This window comes from Lissotriton vulgaris, chromosome 3_1 (assembly GCF_964263255.1).
Source record: "Lissotriton vulgaris chromosome 3_1, aLisVul1.2, whole genome shotgun sequence".
Classification (NCBI taxonomy): domain Eukaryota; kingdom Metazoa; phylum Chordata; class Amphibia; order Caudata; family Salamandridae; genus Lissotriton; species Lissotriton vulgaris.
The window spans coordinates 614,119,725-614,143,753 of NC_141689.1; the positions used below are offsets into that span (position 1 = coordinate 614,119,725).

The 24,029-nt window shown below is 43.6% G+C and overlaps 1 protein-coding gene across 1 annotated transcript in view; it reads left to right on the top strand.

Moving 5' to 3' along the window:
• Nucleotides 1-24,029, top strand: part of ADGRV1 (adhesion G protein-coupled receptor V1) — a 1,865,288-nt gene that overhangs the window by 1,748,424 nt on the left and 92,835 nt on the right. The window contains exon 88 of the mRNA XM_086963519.1: nucleotides 15,769-15,890. Within this exon, the coding sequence (XP_086819645.1) occupies nucleotides 15,769-15,890 (122 nt within the window). The remainder of the gene's footprint in view (nucleotides 1-15,768; nucleotides 15,891-24,029) is intronic.

Sequence of the window (24,029 nt, forward strand, 5' to 3'; positions counted from 1 at the left end):
AGTGCGAATGTGTGGCTTTGCTGCTTTCCCTTTTGATGTGCCGACCTGGGTGTGAGTAAATATTTGCTGTCTGCAGTACTTCCTCTTTGGTAGCTTCGCTTCGCGCTTCTCACTTGAGATAGAGGATTTAGACAGCTTCTGACGTCAAAACGATTCTGGGGAAAAATATTTAATCTTTCTCACTAAATGTGGTTCACTGTCCATTACTCCCTGTGTCGAATTCTTTGAACGGGGTCCGCGGATTCCCGGAAAGGCAGGATGAAGAGAAGAGAGCTGCTATTAGAGAAGCTATATTTCAATGGTCAATGTCATTCTGACATAGCCAGCATGATAATATTGAACAAAGGCTCCGGTGCTCGTCGGGGGAAAAACGTCCTCGCCACTGCTAACAAGCGAACGTGGGCACAGAAAAACAAATTAATGACTGCACAGTAACAGAAGGCTTCCCTTTTTGTAGACATTTAGCTGTGTATTGATTCCCCACGTGGCAGGCGGTGGCACTGGCAACACACTGTTCATCAGTTCGTCCTGCCAGCTCGTCTTCGAGTGGATATACACCAGAGGCTGTATGTTTTACACATAGGCTCACTGCGCACGTCATCGCTGCAGTGCACCTGCAACTGGGTGTGCCTTGCTCAGACCAGGACAGTGCGCCCTGTTCTAAGTTGCAATAACTCGTACTAACATTTACAACACATGCGGAGCGTTCCCAGTGCAAGCGCGGACTTGCACCTGAATTATGGATGTCCCAGCCTGCGACAGAACGTTGCTTGAATATTACCTCACTGTAAACCTGCCTTACTCACATATTAAGAGAGGCTGTCACAAAGTGTACAAAAAGATTTAGTTTTAAGATTAAAAAAGGGCTTCAAAAATATAGATCTAAGTTGCAGACTGTACCTGGTGCAAACATTTTTTATAACACTTCAATTAAAAGCAGGCACTCCGTAGCTCAACAGGTCACCTTACAATACCTCCAAAAAAGAATGCTCTTCTGGTGACTCCATAGCTTAAAGCCTATACTAGCTCTGAAGCAGCCTTTACATTTGCTGATTAACCAGATACACACATTTTCATTTCTTTGAGGCAGCAGACATGCTGGAAAAAGGCTTGTTTCTTGTTCAGCTCTCTGTACTTCCTTTGGCTTCACAGTACAGAAGACTTTTCACTCCTCTTCAGCTGAGACATCTCAAATGTCGAAATTAACCACCCCAGTGCGGTCGACGTTTAGCATAATATAGTGTAGTAAGGTAGGATCTGACATGATTACCCCCACTTTTTTCCTGGTGTTTTGCTGGTTTTCTTACTAGTCTGACTGGGATCCTGCTACCCAGTACCCCAGTCTATCTGCTTTCACCCTTAAATTGCAATGCATGTACTTTAGGTACACTCCAGATTGGATTCTGGGGTACCCTTATCAGTCCCTAGTATATGGTACACCATGTACCCTGAGGCTTCCCATGGGCCCCAGCATGTATCATGCCACCCATGAGGGGCCATCCAAATTGACACGACAGGCCTGCTACTGCAGACTGTGTAAGCATGTGCTTGCACCCCTTACTGAGATATAGATTCACAATATCTCTCTAAATCCCTACACTTAAATACCTATCAGTCACCCCTATGGCAGGCTTTAACAATCCTGAAGGCAGGGTGCTGGGTTTTATGTGAGAGGGTGCCCATGCATGAGCAGAGCCCCTCTGCAGCCTCTGTAGACCATTCTCCGGGGTTGTCCATGATGCAGCCAGACATATATGTTTAAGTGGATTATAACCTTGCAGTAAATGCTAACTTTAAAACGGCTGCTTAGAAACATGTTGTGTTTGGTGTAAAACGCCTTGGAATCATACCTCCCCACCAGTAACTGGTGTGAAAGTATGATTCCACCCTTCTAGAACCCCTACTGTGGGTCACAGGTCTACCGAGTACCAGCTTTCTTGACCTGGGCAGCACAAAATGAATGCTGTCAGCCACAGACACAAGTCTGCACTCCTGCTGACGAGCCAAGCTAGCGCAGAGGAAGGCATGACAATAGACATCCTGTAACCACCTCTCAGACAGGATTTAGTGTATTGGGGCTGGGTGGGTGCACTCTCTGAGTCTCAGAAAGTCTGCACTGGGGGCCAATTTGTTGTCTATGTGCATAGTCCAGTTCAAACCAGTTCTGGGAGCCATTAGGTCCTGCTCTGGCGTGAAACTGGACAAAGGACATGGGTGTAGCCACCCCTCTGTCCTGCCCCTCACCTAGGAGGGGCCACAGAATCTTTCCAACCCCTTCCCATGAGTATAAAGTGGGTTACCTGATAACAGGACTTTAGATTTTACCTGGACAAAATTCTGCTAAGAAGAAATCAATTACTTCTACTGCCTGCACTACGGCTGCACGACTGAAGAATCTCCCTTGGAGTAAAGGAGTTACTCCCCTGCAAAACCAAGCACCTTAACACATCTGACCGGTTTGCTTCTCCTGAGCTCCTGAGGACTCCGAAGATTTCAGCAACACAGGAAGTGTTTTCCTGAAGGTCCATGAGGTCGATCTGTCCTCTCAGCGATTCTAAGACCAGTATCCCTTGTGGGGACCGTGCAACCCAAACCCCTGTGCACTGAGTACTTTTGCAGTTGCATATGCTTAGTGACAATTCCTGAGCCTGGGCATTGTATTTCATGTAGTCCCGACCCGAGCAATATTTGCACTGAAGATTTCTGGCCTCCACTCTCCGACTGTCCCATGGTCTGGCCCTTTGCATACTTGCTTGAGGTCTCCTCGCGATCCCTGGTCTATTGGCCAGTGGGTCCTATCGAGGGTCACCTTGTGAATTCTTGGGCTTACCTCGTTGCTCCAGATGTGCCCTGACTCTCCATTGCTTGAAGAGTCCCCAGGAACATTCTGGTCTACACTGTAACCTGTTTCCTTTGACCACGTGGGTTGCAGTTTCCAAGGCTTGTTGGTGCTCCAACCGGACATCGACCCCTCAGCTCTCGGCATCCTTTGTGGGACAGCTCACCTCCGGATACTGGTAATCCTAGATGTCTCCTGGTCCCCATGGCTGCCGAGTCAAACAACCCTTTCTTGCACCTGAAGCACCCAACATCGGTGGGCATACGACTACCGAGCCCCTGGTCACCAGAAGTGACCCAGACTCTGTCCTCTATGCTTTCAGGTTCTTCTCACCTTGAATCCAGGCATGGATTCCACTGGACACTCTTCGCCTTCCTTGCAGCAGTACTTCTTTGCAGCTCTCCATTGAAAACAACAAAGGTTTCCGACACCACTTGACACCTATGCACCCGGCTCCTCTGGGATAGGAAACACGGGTACCTCTGTACTCACTAGTGGGTTGGCCTTAGAACCTCCTATGTTTCAAAGGGTTTGCTCGAAGTCCTCATAGAAGTGTCCTTAAACTTTCAAATTGCAACTGTGACTTTCCCATAGAGATGTACGGAGCACGCGTCTGTGTTTCCTCACTGCACCCGTCCCCTGTGGGCTCCCTGTGTCCCTCCTGTGGGTGGTTCCTCGGGGTCCCAGCGATTCTATGTGCTCTATGCACTGTGTCTATTGAAGTCGTGATCGTTATACCATATTTTTTGTATGTGGTCCGGTCTCCCCCTGGAGCCCGCTGTGTATTGTGCTATTTACGAATGTTTTATTGATTTAGTATTATGCGCTTTATGTTCTAATCTTGTCTAGAGGTTAGTAGTGATAGTAATATTAAATATATATATATTTCTATACCTACTGTATGGTTCTCCTTTCATTTAGTCAATTGGGAGGTGATATTCTGGTAAAACAAGCTGCTTTACATTCTTTCAAGATTAAGCCTGAAGGCTGCTTTCCAAAGCTACCATTAGGATAGCTTTCAATAAGGTTATCTTTGACCTCATACCTCATTAGGGTCATGTGGACTGGTACAAGGTGCCCACATTAAGTAGTGGAAAGCATATACCAACCCACATTCTCACATATAGGCGAACTGTTTTTGTCAAATTAAAACATGATTGGCAGGTCGTGCTCCTCAGATCCTGCCAACTTCAACCTCTGCTGGTGGCATAGGTCCCATCAAATCACTGTTGAATGAATTCAACCCACACACACCTCTAGCCAATCAGGTACTTGTTGCTGAACCTAAGTTGTCTTCCAGAGTTGACCACAGAGGGTGAGGATGAGCATAGAACACTTCATTGTTCTGATGATTCAAAGGTCCTGCCATTGTCCACACCTCAGTAAAGCTGATACTTCCTTTCAGGTCAAAGGCTAGTCTGTCCAATGGGTCCCATTTGACCTTTGCGAATGAAAACCAGATACACAGCAAGATGTCTAACATGAGCTGAGCTGGGCAGGAATGATGGCCGTGCAGCTCAGAAATAATGCAGAAAAACAGAACAGACAGTGATCCCCTCACCAATAGCATCACTTTGTGATAGCACAAACTCTTGAGAATATGCATAAATAGGTGAACTTTCTGTCGTGGGCACACCGGCCCCATTTGGACTGTTCACCCACACTGCTCACCTGCACTCTGAAACTGGTTAGGGGGAGGGTTTAGTAAGAAGGTGAGGCTCTGACAGAACTATGCAGATTTACCAGTGAGGTCCAGTAGGCACCCACCCAAATTGGGTTGAAAGTAAAAACTCCTGTATCAGATGACTATATCATCAACAGCTGCCACTAATCACTAGTCCTGTCATGGGCTGCATTTGGGGATAGTGGTCAGTCAGTCTAAAAGATTTACATTGCTGAATGGTGAACAAAACACTTATCCAAAACATTTAGGGTACCTGCCAGCGGACTAAGGATATAAATCTTCTTGTCAGGACGAATGATGAAATCTGGAGCACGCTGGTAGACTGTGACCTCACCAAGGAATTTTAACCTTGCAGTATTCTTCATATTTTTATCAGGTGTATTTCTAAGAACACTTTTAAATGCTTTTAAGCTACTGCAAACTTAAGATTCGCTGTAACTCAAATATGAAGTTTCTGGTGGGCATTTCTAACTGCAGACTCCATACATTTTTTATCTACCCAGGCACTACGCGGAATCCACTAAACCTTGCAATATAGCTCACACAGTGGCAGGGGACAACATTGCCCTTCACAGTGACACCATCTTTACTCTGGCTGTAATGGCACAGAGCCACATTAAGGCATCATCCCTGCTGTCAGAACCACTTTCAGAGGGCCACGGAGCATGCAGAGGTTACTGGGCCCAACCGTGGTGGTTAAGACCTTTTACTCCTAAAGTCTCAGGGCCTGACATACTATGGATCCCGTTCAATTGGGCCAAGCACCGCTTCTGCACTTGACACTCAGTGGTAGCTATGTTTCAGCAATCAAGGCCCTCTTGGGGGGATATAGGTACAGGTCATCGAACAAGACTCATGACTCAAAATACAAGTAGTACAAACAATAAATCAATGTCCAACCAAATACTTGCTTTTATAGTAAGTAATTATATTTCAAATTCTTCAGATGCAAAGAGATGCGACATTCAATAAAATACCTCCATCCCCCAGGAGGTCTGGGCTCTAGTAGATGTCAGGCGAATCCCTGTCCCACCCTCCTTCATGAAACGTGTTCAGGGTTTTACCAAATTCACTGGTGGCCGCATCAGATAATGCAAATTATTAGGCCATATTCGAGTTATCCAATCTGCTATTTTTTTGGAACTTTGCGAAAAGTGTTTGTGGTGCCAAAGCACCATTACCAGCAAGTTCCCCGGAGCCCCAGAGGCTAGTTTTAGTCTTACCCACTCCAGCGGTATGGCAGTGTTCAGAAGTGCAGTGAGTTCCCTCTCGGAAGTCACACCCAAGTCCGTATCCTGTTTGACGATGTCAGGCTGCTAACGATGGAAGCCGCAGCACCGAGCAGCATTGCTGGTTGGTTTCCAGTGCCCTGAACTGCTCCCTGACATAAAAGGTAAGTGTGTCATCTCCCTAGCGGGCAGGAAGGGGTCTGCTCCCGCCAGAACTCTCCTCTCCATCTCTGGTCACACCGGTTTTGGCAACAGGCAGACTATGATGCTCCAGATGTCCTGGGTGATGTCCCCTCACCCAGCAGGGAGACTAGCAGGCCTTTTGCCTCAGTTCTGGTCACAGGCAGAAATCTTGCAGAGCTCCCCTTCTCACACAGCCAGTCTGGCTGCTTGGCAGCTGACAAATGTTTTGGGACTCAACATCCCCTTCTTATAGTATTTTGCAGAAACCAAATGAAATTTGGGGTCTGGTGTTTGGCGTTTTATGTTGGAGTTCTGCTTCCTTTGAAGTGGGCACTTCTCTGTTTTTATCTTCCTTCATGAAAGAGGTTTGGCACAGCAGGCACAGCTCCCAAGCTGATTGTCCACAACACAATTCAAGGGAGTGACCATAGTTTACATATGGATGTCAGCCACAGTGCATCATAGGGTTAATACCAGACCCCCAGTCCTACTCTTTATGATCCTTTTATCAGTCCCATCTCCATTTCTTGGAATTGTCCATGCCCCCTTCCTTGTGATCTATCACTCATTCAAACAGTAGTCTTTTGAGATTTAGAGGGAGTCTCTTTCTTCCCTTTAGTGTACCTCCACCCAGCTCACAGGAATGCAGCCTTACACAAATCTGTCTGGGAGGATTCCTCTCGTCTTCATGTATTCACCAGGCAGGCCTGACATTCCCAAAATGAAAGCCAGGGTCCTGCATACAATGTGTTATTGCAGGCACACTCACTCAGTGTACATTCATAGAACATGTTCTGTTCTGTACTAATACCTTTGTGCATTATACCCTCACATGTATCCATGAATCCAACACATACTCTCAGGCTGCACACACTGTTCAGCAATTAATCCTTCCTATCTTTAATGAAGGTGTGTTTTTTTGAAACACATTCACAGCCAGCACACATACTCCTTATTTGCGCACTGCACAACTCTTCACCGGTCATGTATTGTACTTCACCAAGCACACATACTCCCAGCACATGCGGTCCCTGCGCATTCACTGTACAGAAGTAGATCTCTCATGTACTGTATTCCTCTCAGGCATACATACACCCAGCACATGTATTAAATACACAAGTAATGCACAGTACTGCTCCATCCTTGTACTGTACCCCTCATAGGCACATATACAACTAACGCAGAGTCGCCACTCCTGCGCTTTGCAGAACTCCACCTCTACCTGATATAAGCCAAGGTTGAGTTAAGCATACAACTTACAGCAGCGGAACTTTTTAGAAGATGAGTGCCCAGAGTAGAAAGGTCCTGTTCATTACTACTGTATGTTGCCACCACTGCTCTCGTGCTGCGGACACCTTGCAACGCAATGAGGGTAGCACTTTGGACTCCGCTCCCGGTCCAACATGACTGCAATCCGCGAGACAGGCCTATGTCAATGTGCGCACGCATGATCCATGTTTGCATAGGACAAGAAATTAGCTTTAGGGATCCAGACAATAGTACAGTTAGGCACTCAGGGCAGCAGGTACATGTCTCTTATCATCCAGAGGACTATTCTGTCCCAACAACTGCACACTGATGTTATTTCATTTTTGCGCCCTTCGATGTGAATCCAAAGCTCTGCTTTTTGGCATTTTGACAAACTTTTTCAAGCTTTTCAGCACAACACTGGGCAGGAATTTCTCCGATAAAGCAACAGGGCTTAAGTCTTGCTGCAGTTGCTGGAAACAGATGTAGTTTACAGACCCGCATGATGTCAGTGTCAATGTCTCAGTACCACATACAGCTTCAAGTCCTGAAATTAATGCTGCCTGATGCCTCAAAAGGCCATCAGAGAGGTGTAGTCCAAACTATATTCACATTTATACAAGAGAAGAAGTTGGTATGACTCTTAAGTCAAAAGGTCACTCTAGGTCCCATTTACTGTCTCCCGGTTAGTACAGGATGAAGTTGAAACAAAGTTGAAGTCAAAGTGCTAGCACAAGAGGTCTAATTGATATTGAACACCTTCTCTATGTTCACATTCCAGAGAGAAGTTGAATAGTAGGATGCACCAAAGGGCCAACTCCAGCTTCTCTGTCCGAGTCTGAGCTGATCCAGGCAATGGAGCTGAAACGCCCTGAATTCCACGGCCCTTCAATTTCTTTGTCTTCAATTAAGCCATGATTTAGCTTTTCAGTCTGGTTCCAGGCCCCTCTAGTGCACCTTCTGGCCCTACGGATCTTTTTAGGCACCCATTTGGATCTCTGCCAGCAGTGCTTACTGGATCTGTTCAGCTTCAGCGGTGCTTCCTTTGGTGCTGGGCCTCGCTTTGATGCCTTTACCCAGGGCTCTGTTGTTTGGTCTCATTTCCACTGCCACACCGACTTAAGCTGTGCCAGCTCTGGATCTGGTCCAAAGCTCTAGTAATGTATCCTGAGCCAACTTCTTCCAGAGCTTGACATGTCTCCCTACAATATTATCATTGCCCAGCCCCAGATGAGGGATGACTTACTTCCTGTTCCTTTGCCTCACAGAGTGTAGTTTAGGAGGATGGAAGCCATATTTTTCTGGTGGCTGTTACATAATAAAGAAGGTGACAAGGAGGCAGATAATTTGCTCCCCCTCATTACACCTTTGCTTTATATCCTGACCTTTGGAATGCCAGTGGCTTTTATATCTCAACAGAGTTTGAAATATATTTACCATATGACCTTTCTACAGAGGAAAGTGCCTCTTTTACGGTGGTTGTACACTGGACCTTTGAGGTCTTGGATTTTCTGTTACCCACAGTGGATACTAAGGCAAACCTGTTGCTTGAAATTCTATGGCCTTCCCTGTTTCTGTAATTGTGTCCGCACAATCAGACCGTATGTTAAATAAAAGAAAGCGGGAGGCTTGTGACACATAATTGTGACTGAATGATGTGTCCTTACACCATAGACGCTTCTTAACCAAATGTAAGCAAATATGCGTGTAACACTATTTTGATGACACAATGAATCTAGTGATTGTAAAAACTGGCTCTATTAATTAGATGTCTCCCATAATTCCTTATTCAGATCTTATTGTATCAATGCTTCCTTTCAAACACACTCCAAAAGAGTATATCAGAATTGTGATCACATGATCAGGAGACTCAGTTGTTATCCACATTATCTCCTCTATAGATTGTGCCTCCTTATTTCCTCTATACATCGTGCTATGGTCCCTAACCCTCACCCGCCCCATATGAGGCAGTAGCTTACCTGCTATAAGGTAATTATGACTGTTTAGCAGCAAATACTATGAATAACAGTGTTTTTTAGATATCTTCTCTTCTTTTTTAACCCATCCAACCCCCCCACCCCTCCCCCCCGCACTACCGGAACATTAACAATTGTAAGATCTTTCTAAGAGGTCTAGCCAGCATCTGTAAAAAGAGAACAAACAGTGTACAACTGCATTCCCATGTATGAACGTGCGCTCTCCCAGATGTCAAGAGCCAGCACAATCGTGCAAAAAAAGCAACTCTAACATCTACACATTAGTCGCAACATTGGTATGCCTGAATACACAACAGGATGCCAAACTTGTACCTTACAACTGTCGACAAAAAAGTGCTCCAGAGGCACATGTGCAAATAAATACTTTTTAAAATACCCTTCACTCCTCCCACATGAAGATAAGGGGAACAGTGTTTTTATCATCTGTTTGCAAGGACCAAGGGACAGAACTCTCGGCCAATGCACCCTACCACATTTTAATTGAACAAGGGATTGCATGAAACCCTTGAGCACAGACAGCACTTCACCACCTGCACTCATAGGGTAGAGTCGCTAGCAACGAAGTAGCCACGTTTTGGGATTAAGATGGGGGCAGTCACAGATATAAAACTGGTTGCAAATATGTCTATGTACTGACCTCTCTTGTCTCCCCAAGGTTACAGGCAGATTTCACGCCTGTGAACTTTCATTGTAGAATAGTAGCAAAAGCGCGTAAGTAGAATATTCTTACCTGAATACAATGCAGAGTAATCGTTATATAGGGGATCTGACCTATGAAAGGTCCTGATTAAGGCCAAGGACCCATAGGGGCAAAAACAGCTGAAACATGTTGACCACTTGCGTGTGATGCCAAGGACTAGTAATGCACTCAAACAACATCACTCCATTCACTTTTTATTCTTACCCCTATCCCTCTCCAAATTAAATTCCACTTTTTAAGGTATAGGAGGCAATCTCACTGCATAGATCCCACCAGTATCTTCCACCAGATACTTTTTCTTCCCGATGGAGACTTTACTTATCTGGAGACGCGAGTACCCATATGCAGAATCAAATGATGACGCTATCTGTCCACTCAGAGGACATTATATATACTACTGGTGGTAATTACTAGTTGAGGGTTTTCGAGATAACACTTGAGAGACTCTGCCATTAAGACCGGTGAGGTCCACTCTCTTTTTGAGTTATGACAAATTGAGCTGCTGGTCAGCATTCCCAACCTGGAGCTCAAAGGCATCTACCAGCCACAATGGGTATTGGATCCTAGGCTTCTTGTTAGAAAATCTTGGCACAATGACTGCACTTTTTTTTCACCATCTTTATTCTCAAGTTGCAGACAGTCCTTGAGTTTTCCAGCTGTTCAGCAATCCTTGATTTATCTTCCTAATTTCAGCAACACTCCTCTGTCTAACCCAATGAAGAGATCTATAGAATGTTGTTGGGCATTTTGATGACACTTACCCACAGGTAACTAGGACTTTTATCACCCTACAGGGATTTTACAGATTCACTAAACATAATCATGATAGGTTAAGATGCACTAGGTAGGAGTACAATATATTACAGTACTTGTATGCAAGCATATATTCTCTGTAATAAACAAAATGGTTGAACTGTGTATCTTTTTCAGCATTCTCATAATGCTAATCACATTATTCTGTTTCCTTCTATTAATTATTTCAGCGCACATGTTTTACTCAAAAATCTCAATTCTTCAATAAATATTGAAATGCTCTGTATTTCTTGAGTATCTCTTTGGGTATGAATAAGTAACTAAGCGTAAGGGTTCTAGATCTGTTACCACGATTTCCTTGGGAAGTCAGAGCTGAGGTTTCACATTTATTTATTAACCTTTCAGGTTAGGGGCACAGATTGTGCACGGCGAGCTAGCAGGACTTCAGCCAACATACCTGGATGGTGTGCATGGAATCAGTCTCGCACAGTTCTGATGGTTATGTTGTTCAAAAATGCACAGTTGTATTTGAGAAAGTTTAAGCCATAGTCCACCTTTCAGACAGTATTCATATTTCATATGAAGCAGCCTGGGACCTTCACTGGTGGTTGGCAGATGCTCTCTTGACAGGTGTCCGGCCATTCACCTGGCCTCATCTAGAGGCTGGCCTTTGATAGAGCAACCTTCTGTAGCTGCCTGCCATAAGTCTGGCCTCCAAGATATTTCTGCTTTCCATCAGGGGCACGGCTTTTCAGATCCTTAAGAACAACATGTCATGTGGTACTGCAACAAGCATGGTTGTGTGGGTCCCTCTGTCTGGAGGCCCACATGCGGTTGTAGTGGGTGTACCATCATGACATATACATCAGAGTCATTCCTCTGTTGGTTTCCTTACAAGCTCAACAGGTATCATTTTGCCAATCATGATTGGTATCTTCTCCAAGCGCTGGCTTGGTTTGTCTTTTCCTAGTTAGGAGTGCCATTAGTAGAGCTGTTCGCTACCACTGAGAATGTGCTTTGCTCAGCTTTTTGCACTCTGGAATTTCCTCCTCAAGGCTCTCTAGGTGGCATCCTCCACCTATGATGGGACTTCTATGAATGTCATGCATTTCCTGTCTCTGCTACTGATTCTTCAGGTCTTAGAGAAGGCCAAGAGGGACATAGTGCAGCTTATCCTGACACCCCTATACTAGGTCTAGAGTGTCTGGTACTCCTGTTTGCTGTATCTGAGCATATGCCCTCCACTTCATATGTCTCTTCTTCAGAGTTTACTTTTACAGCAACAGGGTAGAGTTCTACACCTGAAGCACCACAATTGATTCCTCCATAAATGGTGATTGAGTGGAATCAATTGAGAGGAGTTGAGCTTACATTTAAGGTATCATATGTTATTTTAGATGCTTGCTGCCTGACTCCTGCAAAGCTCATCTGTTCTGACTCCTGGTCTGTATTGGTCACCGTAAGGAAAGACTTGTAGACCCTCTACAGGCTAAGCTATCTGATGTTCTTCTGTTTCTTGTATCTGTGACCTGGCAAGGCTTTCCTGTGGGCACTGTTATAGGTTTTGACCATTCTGCATTTACCTTTTTAACCTTATTCAAATAACCTATTGTGATGTGTTTCTTAAAAGAGCTCTAATATATGTTTCCCCCACTCCTTTCTTTTTGCCACAGTGGGACCATAATTTGCTTTCTGATGTGTTCACCCTTCAGCCTGTGAAAATTTGCACCTGAGACTTTTGACTCTCAAGATTGTATTTTGTATTTGCTATCACATCTGCATCTCTTGTAAGTGAGTTGCAAGCATTATTTTTCAGCTGCCGTATAACTGACAAGTTCAGACTCTGTCATTCTTTCTACCAAAAGTGATGACTCCATCATGTGGTTCAGTCCATCACACTCCCCGTATTCTTCTCTCCATCACTTTCTTCTATGAAGGAGGAGAAGCTACATCGTTTGGATCCTAAGTGGGACCTTACTTAGTACATTGATTGAACTAAGGTCCTACCGGTTGAATGATCGACTTTTTGTTGGATTTGTACATGAGAAGAAAGAGAAGGCAGTCCAGAAACTAGCTTTCTCAAGGTGGATTGTCCTTTGTATTGTTCTGTGCTATGCTGTAGTCACGTAGGATTTTCCAGGGACCTTTGACCTCATTGCACCTGGGCAAATGCTGCCGCTATGGTATTAGTATTAGCTAGAGGCGTTCTGATTTCGGATAGCTGATAAGCTGCTACTTGGGCTTCACCACACATCACTGCATTATTTTCATATACAGATGGAGGTCCGTTTTGCCCACTTACTCCGGCAGGATTTTTTGATGTAAAGTCCACTCCTCAAAGTCATCACCTTTGTGGGGAAACTGCTTAGGTAATGGTACTAAAGATAAGGAATGTGCAGTTAGAAGTTGCCATCAGAAGAACAAGTTATTTCTCTCTTTATTAATGCTCTTTATGAGGGATATTCAATCTAACCTCACATTCCTCACCACCTGCCCACTTCCCTCTTCTGAAGGATGACCTTTTTTTTAGCTAATAATGACCTACACTAGATTTTGCACATTGTGCATTCCCTCAATTACAGTTAGTCAGTTGCTCCATGTCTGAGGGCACAGAAACTGTCAATGATAAACTGATTGGTGCCCCAATGCGGCTCCAGGTTGTCACACCCATACGTGGGATGAAGTCGTGGTGGAGCTCGATGGCACCACCTACCAACATGCAGGTGCAATTTGTCAATAGAGTATCCACCAGAAAGAGCATTTCCAAAAGTAGGTAACTTTTTGTTGGCAGTCATTGATTTTCGACAGAAAATCATCATGCTTTTTGCACGCATGATTTCTTAGTAGTCCATTTTATTTCTTAATAATATTATGATTTTTATAATTTATTTATTTGTTTGCCAAAACACTGTCTCATTTACATGCTTAGAAAATGTTATGTAGGATGACATTCTGTTAGAGCCCGTTGCCAGTTAATGTATTTATTGTCTCAACAAAGTGCTGCTTGTCACTGCTAATCTTACAACAGAGGGTCAAATTGCTGCTTGCTGTGATCATTTTTTTAAGCATTTTGAGATGAGTGTGTTAATGGTAGGAATGATTCATTGTACAGTGTAGCCATTGAAGGTTACAAGATGTAGAAGTTACATACTGCCTTTACTGGTAGGTATTATATGGTAAGAGTGCATGGTCGGGAAAACTGCAAAGTCACAATTGAAATGTGACGCAGTGTTTGAGGTTGTCTGTGCTAATAATATTTTATTACTATCAGTTATTACTATCAGTAAGAATCTAACACATGCCTTGCAGTTTGCATGGAGCTCCTTAATGCCCAGTTCATAGCTCGCTGTGCTATATTAGAAGGATTGCAATTTAGGAAGTGCAAGTAACAAAAGGATCTCCCTGTCAAAACCAGTAACCCACTTACCTATCTAGTTAAAATACTAATTAGTTATCTGCATGTTACTTATGCTTCTATGCTACTTTATGAGTCAGAACTGTGACCAGACAAAACACAGATCTCTCTAGAAAGTGCTTTAACCACCAGAGTAAGGGCCATATTATCAAGAAAGGGCAACAATACATTATCGCCGCTTTTATCGGCAGGAAACTGCTGCTAAAGCGGCGATAATGGACTTGATAATATGCCCTTGTGAATTCCCATTGAAGCCCAGGTTCTGGTGTTAACCTGGGCTTCTATGGGAATTCACAAGGGCAAATTATCAAGCCCATTATCGCCGCTTTTGCTGCAGTTGGCGATAATGTATCGCCCTTTCTTGATAATATGGCCCTAATTTCACTATTTTACCGTTGCTGGGCACACAAAGATCTCTGCAGGAATTGCCTTAACCCCATATGATATTTTAGATTTGCGACCAGTTAACTAAGCTGGAACAGATTTTCCTTGTTACCAATTGCTTTGCAGCAGACTTTTATCAAAATAAGTGTATTTGTTGTTTGTCAGACTCTACTTTACATAACTCCACACCTCACAACCCCACCCCCTTCCTTTTGCCACAATTTGACCCCCAATTTATGAATTTCTGGCGTATTCTTTTTCTTCCAATTTCAGCACCGAGTGCACATGAAAATTAAGCTCCTCAATGCCAAGCACACCAGTCATGATAAAGTGTATGTTTTTTTAAATTTTCATTTTTATTTAAAACTTTTTTATTAAAATATAAAAAGTAGAATATACATTTGGGATTCTTATATACAGTACAAATGTGGTGCGCATTGCTTTTAATGATTACTCAATACTGAGATACAGAGATTAAATGTGGCACAGGACATTTTTCTTCCAAGGTACACATATTATGATGAATCATCAACCTTTTTGAGAAGAGGCCACGCACGGGTTTGGCACTGAACTGCACATATTTGCATGTCCCGAATAGTAGACAGATATGTGGCCTGAGCTGCTGACTTTAGAAATGGGAAACTAGGTTTGAGTCCTGGCCTTGGCACAACAACATGTGTTTATGGTCAAATCACTTAGTCTCCCTGTTCCTACATAAACTAAAAAAAACTTGTAATGTAATCTCCGGTGTGGATGTAAAACGCTCTGATGCCCTTGGCCAAGTTCGCTGTATAAAAACACTACACAAAAATAAATAAAAAAAATACAGTAGGGTACAGAAGGGTTTCAGCTTGAGCATAAAGATTCTTTCAACAAAAGCTAATGCAGGCTTATTTCCATCCTTCCAAAGTGGCTTTAGCAGGAAGGTAATTGGCTACGAAGGGCTTGATATAAAGGCGGGTTTCTTGCTGTATGAAGTTGCAGACTTCGACCTTGTAGGTGAATGGTGTTTGCTGTCTGCGGGTTGTAGGAGGGTTGGTTGTTTATGTGTTTAAGGAGTGGTATGTTTTGCTTGGCGATGTCTGAAAGAAATGAGACCACACAGAGTCAAAAGTTGGTGAGCCATTTCTGCACCTGGGGACTTGACATGTGAAGCACATTCATCCGTGGAATGTGCACCAACCGAGACCTTCTAGGAAGCGCCCAGAGGTTGCAGAAAGGTACTTTTGCCTCTGGATTAAATGCACTGTTTATGTTCACAACATGTAACTGGCTATAGGAGCAAGAGCATTGTTGTACCCTCGTTCCTAAATAAAAAGTCTGATTTAATTTTCAGAGATCCCTCTGGTCTTGTACTTGTTCGCTCTGATCTCTGTCACATGGCTGTGGGGCGGACTGCACATCTCCTACCGACACCTGTGGATGCTGGTTCTGTTCGTCATCTTCAACAGTCTGCAGGTAAGAAGAAATCTTTGTTGTTTAACCACAGGGATGGACCTGCAATTAGTAAGGAGTAATTGTCCAGTAATAGAGTCCCTGCAAATGGATATTACCCAAGCCACTACGAATTGTTCAATTTGTAACTATAGTTCTCAGCGTGTGTGTAGGCTGGAAGACACTAAGGGGGTCTTTACGATGGCAGGCGGATCGCCACCGCTGGCAAGGCGGTGGTGATCTGCCCGCCATCACAAGCCCATTTACCCACTAGCAATGGTGGTGGGTACCGTGGCGGACGGAGAGTCTGTTGGCAGCTTTACCGCTGGTCGGATTGTCGGCCGGGCAGAATTGCACACAATATGGTGGCAGTACCTTGCAGGCACTGCCATCCATATCATAGTGGATGCAGTGCATATGCCATGGAAGACATATGGTAAATGGCTTTGGGGGTCCGTTGAGGGCCGCTGGGGGGCTGGGGGGGGGTGGGTGGCTACACTTGGTGGGAACCCATGGTACTCCCCTTCATTGGCATGCACAAGGTAGCAGGCACCGCGCGGTGCCTGTCATGTTGTGCATGCCAATGCAGAACATGCAACTTTTACATTGCATCTGGGTGCTGCTTCCAGCACCGCCCACCACAATGTGAAAGATGGCAGTCGCATCGTAATTGGCTCCGCAGGACCCCCGCACCTCTGGTGGTCAGTACCGTTTTCCGTTACAGTGTGCCATCATAATGGGGCGTTTTGGGTCAGCCCTTGGCTCACTTTATTCACTCTCCTCAAGTTGAAGCCCTAAATTCTATTCTTGTGGCAAATTTTTTAAAACAATTATGACTGCAATTTTTCCTCACAGTACCCAACCTTCATTGGTGATGGTAGGGTTAGCTCCATCGATTTCATGCTAATGACAAAGAATTTCACCACTCTCGTTCAGGATTTGATGGTTAAGCCAAACCTTGCAAGCGATCACTATCCTCTTATTGTTTCCTTTAATGTAAAACCGAAAATGGGGCATATAGATGAAAGCCCACTCCATTGTAACACCAATAAAGGAATTAGATTGAACAGGGGACAGGTAAACCCTTTAAGATTTGAGAAAGATATTATTGTAAGTAACTATAATTTAATGGATGGGTGCTTACAGCTAGATTCTTTCCCTGAAGAACTGGTTCGGGAATTTGAGTTACTTTGCTGTGACACAGCCCAGAGGCTGATCAGGAATGTCACTCAAAAGCAACCCTTACAGGCGCAATGGTTTAACACTGAATGCTCCAAGGCCCACAAGGAATTAAAAAGTGCTCTACATGTCATCCCCTGTTGTAGCGAGTTAATTAAAATCACAAGGCATAAATATAAAAAGGTGATTGAATACAGGGAGACGGAACTGAGGAGGATGGCGTGGGAGGACTTGGAAATAGCAGGCTCTTTCATAGATTCAAAAACTTGGGGAGAAATTACAAATCGCCCATTGTTCACCAAAGATTCGAGGCAGATGGACTTATTAATCTTTGGTGAAATATGGGAAGCCCACTTTTGTGGTATTTTTAAGGTGACAGAGGTACAACTAAGGGAAATACCCATTGATTTAACTCTAGCCAAACAATTTAGTGTATACATCACAGTTAAGTAGGTGGAGGTGGCTTTAACACAGGGCATTTGTCTGCAAGCCCCCGGCCCAGATGGGGTGCCCCTGGACATTTTTAAAAGAAATCTTAATCTGTGGGCATCTCTGCTAATGAACGTTTTTAAAGCAGCCATTATCGGCACATTGCCCGTGACATGGAAGGAAGAAATTGTGCTCCCTGTTTCCAAAAAGGGCAATAGAAGTGACCAAGCAAGTTATAGGATCATTTCATTGATTGATGCCACAGCAAAGGTACATGGTAGGGTCTTTTGTACACATTTGGAAGATTGGGCATCCACTACAGGGATCATGTCTAATACACAATACAGCTTTAAGAGGGGGCGGGATACATCTGAACAATGTCTTAACCTATCCCTAATTATCAGGAAGTACGTGAGGTCCATGAAGAGCTCTATCCACCTGGCCTTCATCGACTTATCTAGTTCCTTTGGCACTGTCAACCGGGATAAATTACAGGCCATGATGGAAGACATGGGTGTTGAAAAAGAATTAGTAACCCTGGTCCGTTGGCTTCATTCCAACACTACAGTCACTATAAGATATGGCAGCAAAGGAGAAAAACTCATCCAATCATTTCAACGGAGAGTGTTAGGCAAGGATGTATCTTAGCCCCTTTTTTGTTATTAATTTGTACAAATGGGCTGGAGGCTTTTTTATTAAATAGAAAACTTGACTTCCCCAAAATTGGTAATAAACCTGTTCCTCATTCATCATATGCAGATGATACAGTTCTATTGGCAAGGACATCTATGAGCTTGCAGCAACCTCTTGATGGTTTTACTGATTTTGTAATCTCTCTTGATCTAAAAGGTAATTTTATCCAATCATAAACAATTGTATGTGGCCCTAAGACCACAAAAACTAAAACTTTTATTGTCCAGGGAAAGAAGATAGAAAAAGTCAATAACTTCTCACACCTGGGCAATTTATTTAATAACCAGATGAAATGGGAACCACTTTTAATCACTAGAGCGCAGCAGACAAATAGGGCTGTGGGTTCATTATTTTGGTTTGCTTGTAAATTGTGGCACAAACCGGCGAAGGAATTAATTACAGAGCTAAATGTCTCTCTATTGCTACATACGGGGCTGGGGTTTGGGATACAATAAAAGCCAAAAGCTCCTAGTAATAGAAAACAAATGTATCAAAAGATTACTGATGATACCGAAAATTGCTCCTACCTTATTCTGTCACACGGAATTGGGCCTAGAGCTTATAGAAGAGCGTATAGGCAGCGCCCCTCTATATTTATGGGCCATGATTTGGCTTTCAGATTACCTATTGGTTTCAAGAGTCGTCATCAAAGAATGCCTAAAATCAGATGATGCCTTAAAGATACCCTGGCTTCATTATTTGAGGGACAAATATTATGAGATAGGGCTGGGACACTTTTTTGAAAATCCTGAAAGAATCCCTTTGAATGCCAAGATCATTATTAAAGAGGTGTACAGCATTAGGGGCAATAATCGCAATCATCAGCAATATGGCGTTATGGGAGATCCCCACTTGTTTCCCGCCACTCTACAATTTCATTTAACCTTTTCTATTAACTCTCAGTTTAGATTTTATCTAACAAGGTTCAGTTTACGCACTGTGCACTTTCTGCTGGCATTTCCATGCCATGGAGCGTAGACAGGCAGACTCATGCCCTATCCACGTGATAATTCTTCCATCCAAAGCACTATACACTTTGTATTATTTTGCACATTGTAAAAAATCGGTGAGAACCAGATTTTTGCTGCCATTATTAAGGAATATTCACCCTTGTTCGTATATTGAGGGCTTTAATTTCTTGCACACACTAGCAACCGCTGATATTTGCATTGCAGTAGGTAATTATATAAGGGGTTCTATCGTGATTAGAATGCATTTTGAGTATAATTGTACAAAATCTTTGGGGTATCAGTTTGATGCTTGAATTGACTTTAAAAAAAGAAATAGTATGATATAGCTGGAATTGTATGAATTGTTTTTAAACTTTTTACTGCGGATGTCTCTAGTATTGTATATTTTCTGAATTTGTTAATCTTTTGATGGTTCTTCGAACTGAAATAAAGGTATTCTCGACTTGACTAGTAAGGAGTATATCTGGCTGAGAACTTTCAGAGTGTCTCCCTTTAACTAAAGTGGTCTGTAGAATAATTCTACAGTTTGCCTGGGGAGTTGGCATGTGCCATATTCATTTATGACAATCGTGCTGGCGGTTTACCCGCACCACTCCTGGTGGAAAGTCAAATCTAGAATTACCTACACTGCCACCCTTACTGATGGGGAGGAAGAATGAATAAAGATGGTGCCGCTTCCTAAATATGACTGCACCTTCTATTCCAGGTTTTTCATGCTCCTAGTACCCGCGTTTTTGCAGCCAACCCTCCCTTAAAATGTTACACACTGCCTTTACACTAGTCCTGGCCATGTGCATGGGTGACCTTGCCTAGAACATCACCTGCCTCTCACTTCCAGATCTTACAAGAGGGATGAAATATTTGTACTGACATTTCTGCTCCTATAAACAGTTATGCAGCAATGAAAACCAAATTATGTGACAGGCCTGACTGAAATAATGCATTTAGGAAAGGCAGATTGTGCAGTGTAATGCAGCACATTCTGTGCCAGTATAATACCACTATTTTGTCATTTTAATCCACATTAATGATGTCAAGGCAAAAGCTTACTCTCATTAGTACTAATTTAACCCCGGTATGCAGCAATGAGCAACTGCAGGTTGACCAGGTAAATTGTTTAAAGCGCCTGCCACGCGCTACCTAACACCAGGGCTTTGCATTTCGTAACTTCTGAGCCATTTGAGGCACACAATCTTTAGCCAGACACAGTTTTTTAACTGCAAGTTATGCAGCAGATAGTGTATCATAGGGCGAGTGTGGTAACTCCATAATTAGAGAGAAGCATAGAGCTTGGGTCACATAAGTCCAGTGGTCCTGCCTATTGGGCCTGGCACTCATTCAGCAGCACTGCTTTCAAAGTCCATCTCTGTAGGAGTTTCTACGTAGGATGAGATTCCAGGGAAGCACGCACAAGATCCTTGGGCTGCATAGAATCATTGGGTTTGGTTGTGTTTTTATTAGCGTGACCAGACACATTTGTAAATGACTGAACACATCAAAACACCCGCGTCTGTCACCACTCTGTATTGACTTTGCAGCTGAGAAGTCAAGAAAGGCCTAAGATGTCTTCTGAACTATACTCAATTCTGTAATATGGCTCTTTATATTTTATGTTGCTGTATGTCTTTACAGATGTTTATAAAGTCCACAATCACCATAGGTTTCTTGGGGCAACCAGAAAGATAAAACAACGCTGACATTTTAAGAGGGTGTTAATGCCGGGCAGGAAAAGCCGGGTTCTGTTTTAGTGTTAAAGGCGTAAAGGGTGACTTTGTGGCAAACACTTCGGGTAGCCTATTCCAAACTGTGGTTCTGCTTTTGTTACATTTTGCACCCCTGTTTTGTTAGCGTCAGGGCCGGACTAGGAACTTAGAATAGTAGTGGCAAACATTCTAACTTCAGCCCCCAAGTGCAGACGTGCTAATGTGTGCTTGAACCAGCGCAACTTTGAAAAGTTGCTACTGGAATCGTGTAACGTGCACCACCAATTCTGGAGACCGAAACCGGCCTCTAAGTGTCAAAACCAGCCTCCTAGGGCTCCAGCCTCCCGGGGGATTGTCCGCTTGCCCGGCTGGCTAGTCCAGCCATGGTTAGGGTAGAAAGTAGCGTGCAACCTGGATTGTAACTCCTGAAGTGCTGTCCAGTGAGGCTTGCCTCTGAAGCGGGTTGTAAACAACTCATAACTTCTTACATTGGATACGTTGTTTCATAGGCAGCAAGTGAAGGCTGTAGAGTAAAGGGCGGGTGATCATCTGGGATCTCCAAGATCACGTGGGCACCCGTGTTTATGAATGAATTTTAAAAGCTGAATGGGAGGATCTTCATTCTAGGATGATTGTGTAGGTTTGAGAAATAGCTCCGCCCTCTCATACTTTTAGCTGCAAAAGAGGCACTTTTAAAGTTAAAACAGCCCTGTTAAAATGACCACATAGAACACGAGGAAGGCTACGATGGGAAGTTCACTCTTGGCTTAAGCCCTCAATTTCTTCCCTCTAACAACACCTGAGATACACTCTCAACGTGCACAATAGCAGCATATATTAGAGTTTGTTTGATTTTAGCGTACCTCAGCTTCATTGCTGTCGTAAACCGTGTCAAAATAATCACACTGGTTTGATAACAAGTGTTGTCCTTCCAAGATGACACTTGGTTTAGTAGCTGAGTAGACTAATGCACCCACTCCAGAAATCAGTTTTTTAGCCCATGGTCGCAGGTCACAGAATGCGCTGGACCTTGCATCCTTCTGGGATCACCAACGTAGCGACCATTGAGAATGTGTCACTGTGGTGATGCTGGCACATAGGTCCCACACCACATTTTGAATTGATGTTTGGCAGAGATCGAGCCTCCTCAGCATGCACCCTCTGTTTCTGTTGTGAAGTGTACTGAATTCACTGTCGAGAATTCCTGGGCTTTTCTACTTAGCATTGCCTTGAATGAGCTTTTAATTTCTTGCCTTTCGGAAAAGAGAATTATCCTCTTTCAACAGGTCGTTCATTTACTTCACATTTGATGTTCAATTTATTCTCACAAAATTCAGAGCAAGGGGTAATGGAACTACACCAAGCCTGCAGTCAAAGTGAGGATCCATGGCTGACCTGCCTTTCCACAGATCCCAGTCTGTGTGCAGACTCTATTATTTATAAGGCACAGCTGGAGGCAGCGGGCACGATGGATCAAGACTTGATTCCCTCCAGGAGCCTGTGATGGACAGAGCCCGGCTTCACAAGGGAAGATGTATCACAATACACTGCAAGGTGCAATTGGTATTCAACCCGCATGGCACACATTGTAAATGACTGAGGGGCATATTATCAAGGGGGTTTATCTCCGCTTTGTTGGCTTTAAAAGCCAAGAAAGCGGAGATAAAATTATCTCCCTTTTACCTAGCTGTCGCTAAAACCAGTTAGAAACAGCTAGTAGGAGATAGCGACCATCTTGGGCCCCACTTTGCATGTCAGAGAAAGTTATCACTAATGACATGCAAAGTGGGCGTGCCAAGATGTTAGCGACTGGAAACAGTCGCTAACATCGCTATTACCAACTTTTGGAGATATTCGCGCTAAGCACGAATATCTCCAAAAGCTAACACCTGCCTTGAGCAGTTCTTAGCCATGTTATCCAGTGCGAGGTGGATAACATGGCTAAGAGCATTAGCTTGGTAATGCATGAATATCGCTCACTTTTCAGCGATATTCATGCATTGCGGCCGATTTTTATTGCATTTGCGATAAACCTTGGTAATACCAAGGTTTATCTGCGATAAAAATCGCCGCAGGTCGGCGATACATTTTTGTCTCTAACCAAGCAATAGCGATAATTATCGCTATTGCTTGGTAATATGCCCCTTAGTTATTATCAATTGCATGACAAAGGGGGTGGCAAAGAAGGCAGCAAAGGGGCGTTCTCATTTTCCTTGCTGCTGAAAAGGATATGTATCAATACATTGTGAACACGCCTGTGGTTACCAAATGCTCTGTACACTTGTTAATTATTTCCAAAGTGGAAACTGCCCGTGACATAGAATTCTTACTGTGCCTGTGACACACCTGTGCACCATAGCAGCTCAATGTACTGCTACATACTGACTCACCCCCCCCCAAAACACACTTTATTTATTTTTCGAAATGTGCTTATTTTGAGCATTTCAATCTCTTGCTGTGGTTGCAATACCTGGGCATTGCTAGAGCGAATTCAAAGAGAGCATCTTAAGTATTATGCTCTGTAGCCCGAAGTGGCCAATGCCCCAAGTCTTATTCACTTAAAACAAATTGCTGTTCTAGATATAAATTACTTTAATTGTATGCTTGCAATGTTTATCTTCCTTCTGAAAAGAGTAGCATTTTCTGTAAGGAGTCCTCTATAAATGCCTTTCTCATTGCTTCCAACCATTGGAATAACTGGATCATTGCATCAGTTGTGTTACATAAATACACTTAAAGGTTTTTTTTGTTGCAATGTTTGGTATTGACTCAATGCCCTGCAGTGCGTACAATATATGCGATGAAATGTGTAAAGGTTGCCCGTTGTTGCTGTTGGGAGATTCAGTGTGCTGTCTGCTCTGTACACCTCTGCCACCAACATTCAGTACATCTCCAGTAGGATGACTATATATTGGGCCTTGCTCCCCTGGCCCTCCTGGGGTCACACTCCTACATGAGGAGAGAAGATTGGGTGACAGAGAATCAGACATAGAGTGATAGAGATAGAGAGGCAGTTTATAGTTTTTTTAAGTTTGAAGTTTTTTATTACTTTAGCACAGTTACTTAAAACCACTGCTATAAAAATCAGCATTAGCGCATTTATTGTATTAAAAAGACAGAGCTGAAAAACAACTCTCCAGGCTTAATGACCTTTACACTTATAAAGGAAACAGTCATGTAGTTGCCAA